Source organism: Protopterus annectens, chromosome 2.part2 (genome assembly GCF_019279795.1).
Source record: "Protopterus annectens isolate FY-2018-M chromosome 2.part2, PAN1.0, whole genome shotgun sequence".
Lineage (NCBI taxonomy): Eukaryota > Metazoa > Chordata > Ceratodontiformes > Protopteridae > Protopterus > Protopterus annectens.
In genome coordinates, this window is record NC_056730.1 from 1,119,045,656 (window position 1) to 1,119,061,734 (window position 16,079).

The following is a 16,079-nucleotide window of genomic DNA, read 5'->3' on the forward strand; positions in this document are numbered from 1 at the left end:
AGATTCCTGTCCCAGAGACTTCCCATACTCTGGAACAAACTACATATCTATATCAAACAAAGCTCCTCATTAGCACTCTTCAAAAAAATCTTGATAATTGAATGGGAGATAGGAAATTCACCCCGGGTATCACTTCTGTGGCTCTGCTTGACAGGGGCACAGGAAAATAATTTTCTTGGGTGGCAAAAGCCAGGGTACCATTTGGCTAGGCTTATATAGGCCCCAGGGCCAATAGCCTAGTACCTACCTATGAACCTATGTATCTGAAAGCTTGATCTTCTCCAGTCAGTTTGAGACTTCAGCCAGAGAATGTCTTAGTATTCTAGGGTGCATGGCTTCTATTATTCTCATGATTCCTTTTACAAGGTTATACATGAGAACAATTCAATGGTTTAAAAAAAAAACACACGTGGTCCCAAAATTCTTATCTTCTGGGATTTTCCAATTCCAGTTTTAGGCTTTATCAAGAAAGACCTGCATTGGTGCTGGCAGTACGTGCATGTTAGTCAGTTAAAATCATTGTTTACTATTATGATTTGACTGTTTAATCTTAATTTATGTCCATTTTATTAAGCCTTATAATACTACATTTAATTAAATTAAAGATGAGTCCTATCTGCTGACAGGTATGCATTTCTGTGGACCATGTCAGAGACCTCCACTTCCTATTAGAGGGACCCCGTTCATCCATAGGACATTTACTTCAAGCACAGGCAGATTACTGTTCCTCCCTCTGAACCTGCTGTCTCCACTCACTGTAGTTCTAGTTATCTTTTTCCTAGTGGCCATTGCTTCAGTGAAGATACTTTCCAATTTGCACATTCTTTATGTTGATCACGCTTACCTGTTTTCCATAAAGAATTGGCTCACCTTTTATGCCTACGATTGTCACAGATTCACACTTAAATCGATGCAGTAATTTATCTGTGTTTATCCTGAGTACAGAATGCTTTCTCCATGGTATGGATGTCTTCAGGTAGTTTAGTTGCGATATGGACAGAACAAAACCTTTCCGCAACGATGATCGTTGTCTCCTTTGTGAAGTCCAGACAACATAAAAAGCACATCTTTTGCTAGTAGTTTGTCAGTCATTCTGACTTTTGTCATAAAAGCATGGAAAGCCTTTTCCTGCAACTCACAGGTCTCATTCTCATGAGTTTTTGTTGAAATCCCGAGGACATGAGTTGTGGTCCTGAAACAGCAAGAGTGAAAGTGTAAATAAAGGGGGGTATCTACTACATCCCTGGTTGTAGCTTAGCAAATTATTTCTGTTATTTAGAGGTATAGCAATCTCAGTGTACTCTGTTAGTTGTAGTAATGCAGGTAGGAGTATCGAAACTGTGGACTGCTGTTTTCCAATTGAAGCTGTGGACTGCTGTTTTCCATCTTTCCAGGGCACTTGTATGGATTTTGTTGCAGATGGGAGTATATCACTCTGTATTAGAGTTGCAGGGTAAAGCTCCTTACAAAAAAAACCCCTTTTATAGCATTACTGCAGCTTTTGATATTTCCTCTGTTTTCTAGTCACTATTTAGTTTTTGCCGTTTGCCAGATTCGAAATTGCAAATCTTGCCCTTTTGCTAGGGAGTGCATTCTGCTAGAGCAATGGCTATTTTTACTTTTCACATAATGCCACTTTAAATGACGTTTATGGAGCTTCAGCTTGGTCTTTTCTTTAATATATCCTTGTACAGGCCAGACATGTTTGTCTTACCCACGTTTTTCTATGGATAGTACTCTCAGGGGTAAGTTCCCATGAGAATGACCACCAAGGATGTTTAGCTGGGGGCTACTGTCTTACATCTCTTCATAGTACATGCAAACAAAATGATAAAAAGGTCACAGAGACAAATCCTTGAGTAAAAACTGCAAAAAAAAGACCCAGCCAAAAAGTAAGGAGTCATGGGTATTCAGAAGCCATGTAGTCAAAACACTAGTTTGTCCTTAAGTGGTCATTTGCATGTATACCGTAGGGCTACACTACAGGAGGTTTCAGATATTACAGTGAAGACTTTGACTTGACTGGGTCATTTTTGAAAAATGTCCATAATACATGCACGATATGTATTGACCACTGTTAGTCTTTAATGTCATCTTTCATTAGGGGCCTACCCCCCGTCTCCCACCTTTGCTGTTTCATTTCTCTTTTACATCCTCCTTTCCTCACCCTTCTGTTGGCTTCAGAACTGTTGAGTGGAGAATGTGTACTGCATGATTGGAAGGGAGATGGGAGAGGGTAGCTGGTAGACTGGAATTTTTTTGTTAATGCCAAACATCCTAATACCTATAACATGAGTGGTAAAGGTTACCCAAAATGGAATTTCTTATTAAAGATTTATCATTATGTTTAAGTGTATTCGTTTCATTTATATTTGGTATGTGTGCAACACTGACTTGGTAAGATAGTTGGACATGTGTGCATTGGATATATAAAGAACAGATGAAGTGCGTGGTAGTGAGATCTACAGCTGTGAAGCAGGGATATGGTAAGTAAAAGTTATGATGTGGGACAGATAGACTAGGATAAGGCTACCCACAGAGCACAGGGGAAAAGACAGAACTAGTAAAGGTTAACATTAATAAAAAGTACTTTTTTATTTGAGTATCACACTTGTATTCAATATATCACAGCAGCACGTTATTTAGTTGAAGCAGGTTGAGAGCATTTGAAAAGTTTTGCCTAAACATATGTGATTTGCGGTTTGAAATTGCATTACGTTGTAACATTTAACAAGGACTAATGTTACAAATACTATTCGTATTTTCAAAGTATTTACACTTCAGAAAGCATCTGTGAAAAGTAATTATGTTTAAGAAAGCTATTGTGATAAATTTGTACACCTAGCTAGCCAGCCTTGTTAAACAACAAATGTGTGTAGGGGCAGTGAATATTGTACCTCTGAGTGTAATATATATATATATATATATATATATATATATATATATATGTGTGTGTGTGTGTGTATATATATATATATATATATATATATATATGTGTATATATAGATAGATAGGGGAAGGAGGGAGAGCAGGGCTAATATGTGTTTGTGGTTATGTCTAATTTGTAAGTGAGCATAACTGTATGCGTGTGCATGTGTTTGTATCCATGCACATAATGTAGCTGTACACTGCACACAGTGTTTGTGCATATGCACGCATGCACATGTGTGCTCGCATTTATAGCTGATCCTTCATGTAGGTATGGCAGTCTGTGATTTTTTTGCATTCTTATCTCATTACTTTTAGTGGGATTACAAAATGATGAGTATATTTTTTATTTCTTCATCTAATGCACTGCCATTAGATCTCAGCATGTGTCTTACAGTATTGTGCATAAAATGCTTATTTCAAAGATTGCTTCATTCCACCAAACAAATAGCACCAGAAATATTAAATGCTTTTTCTTTACCTTTCCAGAAATAATTAATTTGAATTCAGCCAATGATGCTTGGTACGGAAGTTTGAAAGATGCTATCGATACTCAACAGTGTCAGTCAGTGTGGGTGTCTGAAGCAAAGGTAAGTAGAAAATAAGTAAGCTGCTTTTCAGTGAAATCTGGCATGTCTTCTTCGGCTTCAAAAATCATACAGTGAGATGTGAAACTAAAGAAAATTTCAACTTTTATAGCCATTTTGTTATAGATGTATTTGCTAGATTGGGCTAAATGATTGTAAAATGGATTGGTTCTCAGACTGTGTCACAGTGAAGCTTACCTAAGAAGCAGACCCCCCCCCCCCCACACACACACACGCAAAAAGCATATGTTGTATTTAACAGAATTAGACTTACCCCAAAATCTGAACATACACTTGATACTACAGTATTTTGTCTGTTCATCTGCAGCTATGTGTAAAGTGAATGTTACCCTAATGAATTTAGCACAGCCCCACATAAAAGCCATACACGGAATGCAGTGTTTTAAGTTTTACATTGCTTTCAGGCTTTCTTACATATTCCCAGAAAGACAGGCTTCAACATTTGAGACATACTTAAGTAGAGTATTTCTTCTAGCATTAGTTGTAGCATTTAAGACATTCTTACCACCTGGTTGGACACTGCATTACATTTCACTGTCAGTATTTTACATGTAACTCTTGTCTCCGTCATGTTCTTTATCAAAAATCTGCTTTTGCCATGCATTCTTTTCTCACTTTACATACTGCAAAATCTCTGTTAAGTCACTCATGAGTACTAATTTTCACTTTCCATTTGCAGAGTAGTAATATTTACGGTATGACTAGTTGTATCTATGTTCAATGAGGCTAATTTTTATACACTTTGCTTGTGGCAAGAAACTGCAGTAGCATTTATGCATAAAACTGTGTCCTGCTCAAAAACAGATGTTCTTCATGTTTCACTGTTGCAGTCATTACAATTGGGTTATCCTGCTGGCAGGCTACCTTCAGTCGGCCTGAATTCCAAAGTCTAGGTCCGACGTTGGTTGCTGTCGCCTCCTCCCTGACGTCAGTGCGCCAGGGGTATAAAAGATGCAGCCGACGCCATTTTCTTCAGTCTTTCTTGCCGTGCGGTGCCCGAAACAAAAGTAGTTTGCAAGTGCCGGTCGGCCGACTCCTGAGATTTTCGTGTTCGAATTTCAGATCCGAAGTCTTCATAAAAGCTAAGTACCCCATTGGGGAAACATTTTTCATGCTCCAGACCGATGTCAGAAAAAAATAATAATTGCATTTCTTGTGGGAAGCAAATACCTCATAAGGACTTTCATTCTTACTGTATTCCTTGCCTAGGCCCTGACCACGACATTGCTAGTTGTCGGTTTTGTGCTAGATTTAACCAACGCACTATTAAGCGTCTGTACGATTTTGCATTTCACTATTTTGGCAGAAAATTTAGCTATACAATGTTGTCGGATAGCCATCCGACTATCGGAATTCACAAGAAATGCAAAGAAAAGGACAGACATCCAAGGTCCAAAACCGACAACGAGGCTTCTTCTACGCCAGTCGCCGGTTCTCAGTGTGGCGCCTTCGCAGCCCCTGATGACTGCTACCTTTGACTCGCAGGCGGCTACCGACAACCATGTGGAGTCAACCAGGCCGCTGGAAAGCCAAGGTATTGGATCTTCGGAAACTATTCCCTCAGATGGGTCTGGAGCCGGTGAGCAGGCATCGGCTTTTGAGGGTGTTGTCAGACCTACTCAATTATATGTTAAAACAACTTCAGCTTCAAAGGCAAAGACTAAAACACCTTTAAAGACAAAGAAACAAGTACAACAGCCTCATGGACAGACCTCCATGCCTAAAAAGTAGATGCTCAAAATGGCCGAAGACCTAATTACTTTGATCAGGGGTTCCCATCCCCCTCCTGATAAGTGGCCTAGGCAAGAGACACAATATGAATCTTCAGATCAGGTTTCCATTTCATCTGATTCCTCTTCTGATCAAGAATACTCTCTTCCTCCCTATGAGGATTCTGATGCTGAAGAATCTATCCCTTCAGCCTCTCCTCCTGAGGATTATTCTTTTTGGGAAACTTTACATACCATGAGGGAGCATTTCCACTGGGAGAGCCAAGATTATTCAGAATCTAAGAAAAGGCTCAGAGACTTCATTTTGCTACCACAACACAGGCCCCTAGCTATTCCACATGTGTTAGACATTGTAGATGATGTATTTTCAGAGTCTAGTCTGACCCCTGACTCCTTACCTCCAGCTCTGGTTAAGCCGGACAGGTACTACAGGGTTCCTGACTCTCATAAATTCCTTTTCAAAAACCCTGCTGCTGACCCAGAAACTGTCAGGGTCCCTAAGGGGTCAAGGCTTTAACTGCAAAAAACCCTACTCTCTCTGACAGGGATTCTAGGGCACTGGACAGATGGGGAAAAAAGATTTACACTTCTGCTACCGTGGCTATAAGGGCTTTAAATTGTCAGTTTCATATGCTCAAATATCAGCAATATATTATGTCACTGCTTAAACAGAAAGTGTTGATAAATTCTGAATGTGCAGAAAACAAAGAATTGCAGGATTTATTGCATGCAGCTGAACAAGTTGGAAAGCATACTTTGCAATGTGGTTTTGATTCTCTGGAGGCCTCCTGCAGGACCGCAGTTATGGTTGCTGTCATTAGGAGGCATGCTTGGTTAAAGCAAAATTATTAGATGCTCCATTACAGCATGATACTTTGTTTGGTGTTAAAGCAGAAGAGGTGTTAAAGAAAATGGAGGATTAAGCTAAATCTATGCAAACAGTCAATGATTTCTTACAGGTACAGCCACCAAGATTTAGCAGACACTGGCCTACAAAGAATTGGTCCTTTCCAGTGTCAGAATTGGTCTTTTCCAGTGTCAGACAGGCCATAAAGGGGCAGATACAGACACCCTAGAGGCAGATCCCAGCCCCAAGGTTCGTTCAGGTCTAAACAATGGGGTGCTTCTACCTCCAAAACTGGAGAAGACAAATCACAACCATACAGGAAACAGTCCCAATGACTTCCCCCTACCTGTGCCAAGCACTTATCTTCTGGCAGCACCTTTAGGGGGAAAACTAACACTTTTTTCTCAAAAGTGGCACATAATAACCCAGGACAAATGGGTCTTAAACATAGTGTCACAAGGCTACAAGTTTCACTTCCATACACTGCCAAGGGCAAACGGTTGGCCAGACTTGCCAAAACATGAATGGGTAGAGGCACAAAAACAAGTCTCATCCCTCATGGACACGAGGGTCATTCAACAAGTACCAGAGCAGGGACAGGGATTTTATTCAAGACTGTTCTTGGTACCCAGAAAGGACAAAGCCTGGAGACCAATACTAGTCCTATCTATTCTAAATACATATCTGGATATTCCAAAATTCAAAATGTTGACTCTACAGCAGCTTCTGCCCATGTTGGGCAAGAACGCTTGGCTGGTGACTTCAGATCTAAAAGAGGCATACCTGCATGTCCCAATCAGACAAACATGCATAAGATACCTCAGATTCAAAGCTGGCTCAGTGCAATACCAATTCTCTGCACTGCCCTTTGGCTTATCTACTGCCCCCAGGGTCTTCACAAAGTGCCTGGCACCAGTTAATTGCATACTGCAGACAAAGAGGAATACAAATATATCCTTACTTAGACGACTGCCTCATTCAAGCAGAGAACAAGGACATTCTTCTACAGCATCTGGCGTTTGTAAAGAGATTATTACCATGCCTAGGGTACACAGTCAACTAACAGAAATCAAAACTAGTACCCTCTCAAGAGATAATGTTCCTGGGTGCAAGCTTAAATACAACTGCCCAGATGGCTTATCTCACGCCATACAAAGGCAACTGACTACCTATTTCAAACTGTTGGCAACAAAGGCCCAGTTATCTGCAAGAAAAATTCTTCAGGCTTTGGGCTTCATGGCATCCTGCATTCTACTAATTCCATATGCAAGACTGCATATGAGGAAACTTCAATGGTACCTAAAAGGTGTTTGGACTCAACATTGCCACAGCCTGGAAACAATAGTTATTCTCATTCCCTGCCTGCAACAGGAGTTTTGATGGTGGGAGAAGGCCTGTCACCAGAACAAGTGACAGCCTTTCACTCTACCCCCAGCCACACAGACATTAACAACGGATGCATCAGATTATGCCTGGGGAGCCCACATGGCAGGAAGATGTATTCAAGGCACGTGGTCTGCAAACCAAATGCATTTGCATAGCAATCAAAACGATATGCTAGCTGTTCAAAATGCCCTGACAGCCTTCAAGGACCTACTTCATCCGGGACAAGTACTGATAAAGACAAGACAATACCACTGTTATGTGGTATATAAACAAGCAGGGAGGCACTCGTTCTTACCCCCTTTGCAGACTAGCTATGACTTTGTGGGACACAGCATTGACTTACCAAGTAGATCTGCAGGAACAATTCCTGCCAGGCAAAATAAATACTCTGGCAGACGAACTAAGCAGAAACCTCATGGATCTCCACGAGTGGAAATGGGATCCACAAGTCTTCAGCATGGTAACAAAGAAATGGGGATGCTCGGACATAGATCTATTTGCCTCACCTCACAACTGCCAACTAAAGAGATTCTGCACAAGGACTTATCACAGACAAGCATGGAAAGTGGATGCTCTATCTTTCAGCTGGAAAAACTTAACAGTATATGCCTTTCTTCCTCTGCCTCTCTTCCCCAAGGTACTCCTAAAGGTCAGACAGGAGAAGCCAAAAATGATACTGATTGCCCCAGACTTGGCCACACCAGTACTGCTATCCAATCCTAAGGAACTTGTCTCAAAACCCAGCCTGCACTTTACCTCAAGTGCCTCATCTACTGTTCCAGCAGAACAATCAGATCCTGCACAGCCAACTCAAGACCTTAAATCTGGCAGTATGGCAGATAATGTATTCTTACAAAACACACCTCTCACTAAAGTGGTGATGGATGTCATTTTGGAGGCCAGGAGGCCTAGTACTAGAAAATTCTATGCTAGAAAATGGAAGAGATTCTGTGCTTGGAACCAGGCACAAGGAATTGAAACAGCTGTACCAAACATTCCTCAGATTTTGCAATACTTGACTGAGATGTTGGACAAAGGCCTATCCTTTTCATCTATAAAAATTCATGCCTCTGCCATTTTGGCTCATTACAATACAGAGCTACCAATTTTTTCTCATCTTTTATTAAGGCAGTACCTCAGAAGGGCCAAAAATTTAAGGCCTCCAAGGAGATCACCAATACCTGCATGGGACCTCAATTATGTCTTGGAAAAAACTCACCCTGCCTCCTTTTGAGCCAGCTGCTACAGCTGATATAAAGTTTTTATCTTGGAAAACAGCTCTGCTCCTAGCAATAACTTCTGAAAGACGAGTCTCGGAGCTACAGGCACTCATGGCTGTGGAACCTTTTATCATTTTTTATCCAGACAGGGTTTCTCTGAGGACAAACCCAGCATTTATGCCTAAGGTAGTGTCCAGTGTGGCCCTTAACCAAACTATTCATCTGCCTACCTTTTATCCAAACCCACAGAATAAGGGGGAGAGAATTCTGCATTCTTTGGACATACACAGACAGCTATGCTTCTATTTGAACAGAACCAAAGCTTTCAGAAAGACAGAGCAATTGGTAGTGGCATTTGCTGCGGGATCACAAGGAAAGGCAATCTCAAAGCAGACTATTTCAAAGTGGATAGGCCACTGCATTCATTTCTGCTATTCACAACATGGCAAGCCAGTACCTAAGGGCATTAGGCCACATGCATCCAGAGCAGCAGCCACTTCAGCAGCCTTCCTTAGGGGAGTACCAACCAAAGACATTTTAGAGGCTGCTACTTGGAGTTCAGTGCACACCTTCACAAAGCACTACCACTTACCATTCTACTCTAAGTCCAGGGCAGGCTTTGCCACTGCAGTTCTGCAGGGCCTAATAGCCGCTCCTAATGCTATTTAGCTCCAGCCTCCCAACCTTAGCTTTGGGATTCAACCCAATTGTAATGACTGCAACAGTGAAACATGAAGAACATAGTACAGTTGTGTACACTTGCCATAAATGTAGATGTTCGAGTGTATTCACTGTTGCAGTCCAGGTTACTCACCCGCCATCCCCCATTACTTTACTGGAACTTATCTGTACTTCTCTATTCTATACAACCTATGTGGTGTATTTGCTTGTAGATGAAGGCCAAATGTATACTTTGGTGCATGTATGTTTTATTGACATATTTTTCGCCAACCCTATTGGGGGCACCTGACATCTGGGGCAAGAAAAACTGAAGAAAATGGCGTCGGCTGCATCTTTTATACCCCTGGCGCACTGACGTCGGGGAGGAGGCGACAGCAACAACGCCGGACCTAGACTTTGGAATTCAGGCCGACTGAGGGTAGCCTGCCAGCAGGATAACCCAATTGTAATGACTGCAACAGTGAATACACTCGAACATCTACATTTATGGTAAGTGTACACAACTGTACTTTCTGAGGGCTGTTTTGCACATACAGGAAATACTTTGTCAACTGAACCTTTTCTTTATCTCAGATTTAGGCTGCAGCTATGGTTTACTCCATGAAGTGTTTTACTCTTTAGCAGTAAAAGGGGCTAACTTCATCTTGTCTTAATTTAAATATCATTATTGATAGTACCCTTTCTGTTGCTAAGAGCATCAGTCCACTTACCTCTCATCCAGTAGTAAGGATATTGGTTCTCAAACTATTAATGATACTAATTTTTGCTAGGTATGTCTTGACAGTGTTATTTTGTAAATCCAAGACATTTAACAGTTGCCAAAATAACTATTTCTTTTCTCTGTTTGTTTTTTTTGTTTTGTTTAATCTGTGTGTTTGTTTACCTTATAAAGAGTCACTGTTTAACTATTATTCCTTATTGCTTACACCAAATTACGTTGTTTCTGTTTGTTTTACTTTTTGCTCTTTTATATGTTGTATTGATTTGCAGCCCAGGTAGAACCTGAAAACGGTCATTTATCCATTCTCTAACCTTTACCCTCTCTTTACAAAAATAAGTACTACTGTCAGCACACATGCATTGCTGAGAATTTGCAGAAAGCTAGCAAAGGTACTGTGCTTATGGACTATATTGATTACATTAATGACAGTACTTCATTAAATTCTTTCAAGACAGTTGTGAAATGCATCCAATATAAATGAATTGGGCTCTGTTTTTATAGTTTGTTTACTGTTGGTCACAAAATAAATCTCAATGACTCGGAATAAGGGAAACAGGAGGTCCTAAGGAAATTTCATTTTAATGGAGATTTTTTTTATTTTAAAAACAGTACAAAACCATGTGTGTGTATATGTATATATATCTATCTATATATCTATATATATATATATATATATATATATATATATATATATATATATAGGTTCATAGGTTTATACTAGGCTATCTGCCCTAAGGCATTTATAAGCCTAGCCCAAAGTTCTGTGGCTTACGCCACCCCTTATATGAAAAAATACTGTACCCATTAGATTGTTGTGCCTCTGTCCAGCAGTGACACAGAGATGATTCCCGGGGTAAACCTACGATCTCCCATCCACAGGTCAAGATTTCTCTTGAACAGAGCCAGCGAGGTGCTCTGCCTCACATGGACCGGGAGTCTCTGAGTGATAACTCTATCCCTCCAGTTCTATTTATATCCGTGCTAAGGTTTAAGTCGCTTGCTCTAGTGGTTTTGGTGGATTTGGATTTTTTGAGGTGGAGCATGTCCATTAATTCCGGGTTGGACATGGCCTTGTATGTCAGGCACATGTCACCTCTGAGCAGACGGTATGCGACTAAATAGAGCTGGAGTTTCTTCAGTCTGGCAGCATATGGCAGATTTTGGAGTCCCTTTATCCTTTTGGTGAGGAACTTTTAGGGTCTCTCCAATTGCTGCAGATGTCTGGTGAGATACATCCCGAATGGGGCATTGTACTCGATCATTGGTCTGATAAGTGAAGAGTACAGGGGAACAATGACCTCACTAGATCTGGATGTGAATCCCTTCATGATCAGGTGGGCAATGTAGAAGGTCTTTCTAACCACTTTAGCAACGTGAGTGTCAAAAGAAAGGCCACTGTCAACCTGGGTCCCCAGGTCCCTGATAACCTCTTCTGTGCTTAGTGGATTGCCACCTATATGGTAGCTTGGGGTTACCTTGTTTTTCCCGAAGGGTATGACTATACATTTTTTGGCGTTTAACTTCAGGCCATGGCTCTGGCACCAGCCATCTGTTTCCGTGAGTCCCTTCTGAAGGATATCCGTGTCCGATGCACTTTCAACTATGGCGCCCATTTTGCAGTCGTCTGCAAACTTTGTCCGCCAAAGTCCTCCCATGTTGGCCTGTACTTCTGAGAAGTAGATGCCGAACAATAGGGGGCCAAGGACCGAGCCCTGTGGGACACCACTTGTGACCGGCTTGGAGTCTGACATAGTGCCAGCAACTCTAACCCTGTGGGTTCTGTCCTTAAGCCAGTTTGCAACCCATCTTGTGACATATGGGTTTACATTTAAGCTGGTAAGTTTTTCTACAATACCCAAGTGGGGTATTGTGTGAAAGCCTTGCAAGGTCAAGGTAGGCTGTATGGACTGCCTTTCCCTCATCAATGGCCTTGGTGACTGTTTCGAAGAAGTCGACCAAGTTCAAAAGGCATGATCTGCCCTTGACGAAGCCAAACTGGGTTGGGTCTAATGTCTGCAAGTCCCCTATATCTTTGTTTATGAGCCCCATTATGATCCTCTCCATAGCTTTGCAGACTAGACTTGTTAAGCTTATGGGGCGGTAATTACCAGGGTCCGTAGAGGCACCGCCTTTGTGGAGTGGGACCACAGTTGCCGTACGCCACTCCTTGGGCACGTATCCTGGGGTAAGGCTGAGATTAAACAGCAGCCTTATGTGCGGGTTTAATTCCTCATTTAGCTCGTGTAGCACACAGCCGGGGACACCATCCGGTCCCATTGATGCTGTGTTTTTAGCTTTAGAGAGAGCAGCTTTCACCTGCGCATTTGAGATGTCTGGGAGGCTACACTCCGCTGGGATAGTTATCTCTCCTTTAGGGGGGAGAGGGGGGCGAAGTTTGCACTGAACCTGTCTGCCAGTATGTTGGCAATGTCTGTGGGTTCAGTGATTTTTGTATCATTTTGGACTAATTCTGAGCATATCTGGGAGTTTCCACCCAGGTTCCTAACATAGCTGAAAAAGGCCTTATGATTGTCCTTTGAATCCATGGCTCGTATTTTTTTACTAATAATGATCAGGGGTGACTTCCCTTTTACGGATTTTGTTCTATCATGTAACAGCTTTCTCCTCTTATTGTAAAGTTTGTATATATATTTGTGTATATATATATATATATATATATATATATATATATATATATGTATATATATTTGTTTGTATATAGTATATATATATATATATGTATATATATAGTTCCCCTTCAAACCATCAAATGTTTAAAACATCGAAGTTCAGAACATCGAGTTTTAAAACTTCAAAGGTTTGAAGGGGAAGAAAAAGGTAAGTGCAGGTGGGAGAATGTTTGTGTTGGTGCCCTGTGTCTGTGTACCATCTGTGTGATGACACTACAGATAGGGTACGGAAAATCTCCCATTTAGCACTTCTGCATGTAGCGCTAAACGGGAGATCTCCCTTTACTCCACTGTAATGCGATCCTGGCACAGCCCCCCCACATAGTTTGGGCATATATTATCTTCTGGAAAGAGTTATTTATTCGACTTGCAAGTATCCCTGTCTGTGGTTTACAACATTTAAAGTAGATGGGGGGCTATGCCCCCTACACCCCGCAATGTGGGGGCTGTGTCCCCACCCCATTTAATGTATACACTAACTCCAGGATCGCACTACAGTGGGGAACAGGGCATATACCTTTTTAGACGGTGAGTTTCAGTCAGATGAGTTTTCAGTGAAGTAAGCTTTCAGTGAATTGTGCTCAGGCAATTCATTTTCAGTGAAATGAGGCTTCGACGAAATAGTTTCAGTGAAATGTGTTTTCTATCAAAGTAGACCCATATCTATATATATATATATATATATATATATATATATATATAGAGAGAGAGAGAGAGAGAGAAAACAAACCATTGTAGTGAGGTGTGCAAGTTTTCCAGCCTTAGGGGATAAGAAGCCTTCCACCCTTAAGGAAAAACATTAATTCACAGAGAACTGTTACTTCCTGAGCTTCCAAGTTGCTGGCTGAGCTTTCTTAAAACCAAGAAAAAAGAACCACGAACTGTAACCAATTTCAGTTGAGTCTTTAAAGTAATCAAACACCTATAACTTGTTTAGAAATCAATAGTTCTTTTTTGAAAAAAAAAAATATTAAAAAGATGAGCTCTTTCGCTTTTACCAGAGCTTCATCAGATCTAACTCCAGTTTACATGATGTGCATTGTTTATAAATGTTTTTACACACAGTTTTGCCAAATCACTCAAGCTGGTTGTCATAAATGTATGCTGTTTGGTCAAACTAAATTAGGATAGGTATCATCTTTCATCCCTGTTCTGCAAATCTACTCTGTTGGAGGCTTATAGGTTTTTGGTTATGCCCTGTATTCCCATCCTATATAGCAAGTGCCTACCTGATGGACACTTTATATACCTGTTGTTACTGACTGTGCACATCCATTAATACATCCACTTATTTGTAATGTAGTAAGTAGGTGTAGTTTGAAATATTTAAAAAAATGGGCAATGAGTATTAACAAATGCATGACAGCCAGTCAAGTTATAACCCTAAAGTGTGTTTCAACATGTTTATTGAATTATCCCTTAAGATGTAGGCAAACATACATTTGTATGAACGAAAACAAACTGTATTAACATGTTCCTAGTTTCAAACATTATGCAGCATTTTTTTTTTTTTTTTATATATCAACTGTCATCATTCCAACAATTACATAAATTGTTCAGTTCCTGCCTTCCCTTAAATCTCATTTCTTCTCCAAAACATTATTTTACATGTATTGTTCCTACAATTTCCATTTTTTTCTATGTGATTTGCTTCTGTCCTTTTCTAAAGATCCCATTTCGAGTTCTTTTATGTGTGTTACAGTACTTCAAATAAAGTTGGTTTAGACTTTGATTTCCAGTTTCTAGTAATTTTTTTAGCAGCCACCAGAATTAAGCTTAGCAAGACTTTACTGTGTCTAGGCAATTCAGGTCTTGTGTCCCAGCTCTAAAAATCATTCCCTTAGTGACACTCATTTGCTCCCCCAATTTTTCTGAGACAGTATTCTGTAGGGAATTTTTCAAGTCTGCCAGCTCACACTTCCAAAACATATGCTCCAGTTAACCATTTCTTCCCCATCACAACTCCAGCTTTTTGGTATCTACCTGTGGAAAAATTGTCTGGAGTCTGCTTGGAGTATAAAGTCCCTTTACAAACACTTCCAAGCCAAAATATTAAATCTTCTAAATTTTGTTGCATATTTGAGGGCCATGTGTTTGTCCTCCATTAATTCCTTGTGAATTGTTTATCCAGTCTCTCGTCCCAGTCTTTTCTAATCTCATCTCATTGATTCTAATAGTTATTGTGCAATACTGCATATGCCTTGATACTTATCCTTTCAACAGCATATTCTGTTGTAGAGTCATCTAAAAACTCTACCAGAGCAGGTCTTTCACTCAAGATTCCCCCATCTCTTTCTCTTTGCCTATATTCTGACATCAGTCCTCGATAGGGAAGGCATTCTCTAGCCTGCAGTCGAAATGTCTTGTTGGCCTTTTCCCATTCTATTCTCCTGTCTAGTTATTTGTTCTCAATACCTAGGCTCCTCTGCCAGTTTTCTCCAGTAAAATTCCAGCAACCTCTTGCCTATTCTCTGTATCCCTAACTGCAATTATATATCTGCAAAATTTGTTGGCTTAGTTTTCAGAATACTTCTTGCTACTTTATGAATATAATATTCTGTATGGCTGTTATTCTCCTTAAGGATCTGCATCCACTATCCCACTCTCTCCTTCTTTCTTGAATCTCCCTCATTTCCTCGGCATCCCTTTCCACTTTGCTTTATAGCTTTTTGCCTGTAGTATGTTTAAGAGCCTTAACTGTATAACTTTAAACTATCCCTTCAAATCAGGTAATCCTAAATGTTCGTGTTCTTTTGTACAGATCAGTTTATCCCACTTGATTCTTGCTCTCTTCCCCTCGCAGTTAAAAAGCCTTCATCTCTGTATTAATTACTAGCCACATCTTCTCCTTTAGTTGATAAAAATATGCTTGACCTGTGTATAAAATTAGAGACTTAAAACATTTTGGCTGCTTGTATCTTTCTATCCATATTCATAGGCAAGAGCTTCCAGTTTTTCAGTTTTTGTATTATCTTTTGTTTAGTCTCTCCCCACAAATCCTTAACTGCCATAACAATGTCCTTTTTGACTCATTTTCCTAAATATGTCATTTTATCATGTCCGCCATTAATATGGGTATTCCTGAACCAATTCATGTGTGCGCGCATAATTTACAGCTGCAGCCTTTGTTTTGACTGCATTAATTTTATATCCCAGAAAAACCCAGAACTGTCTCTCAGTGTTCTCTGAAAATGAGATGTCCTTTTCTGGTTCTGTCAGGTACAAAATAATATAATTTGCAAATAAAGCAAACATTACTTGAATAACA

At 40.4% G+C, this 16,079-nt stretch overlaps 1 protein-coding gene across 3 annotated transcripts in view; it reads left to right on the top strand.

Moving 5' to 3' along the window:
- Positions 1–16,079, top strand: part of TJP2 (tight junction protein 2) — a 2,224,967-nt gene that overhangs the window by 1,914,109 nt on the left and 294,779 nt on the right. For all 3 annotated transcript variants that reach the window (XM_044064349.1, XM_044064348.1, XM_044064350.1), the window contains one exon: positions 3,418–3,518. In XM_044064349.1, the coding sequence (XP_043920284.1) occupies positions 3,418–3,518 (101 nt within the window). The remainder of the gene's footprint in view (positions 1–3,417; positions 3,519–16,079) is intronic.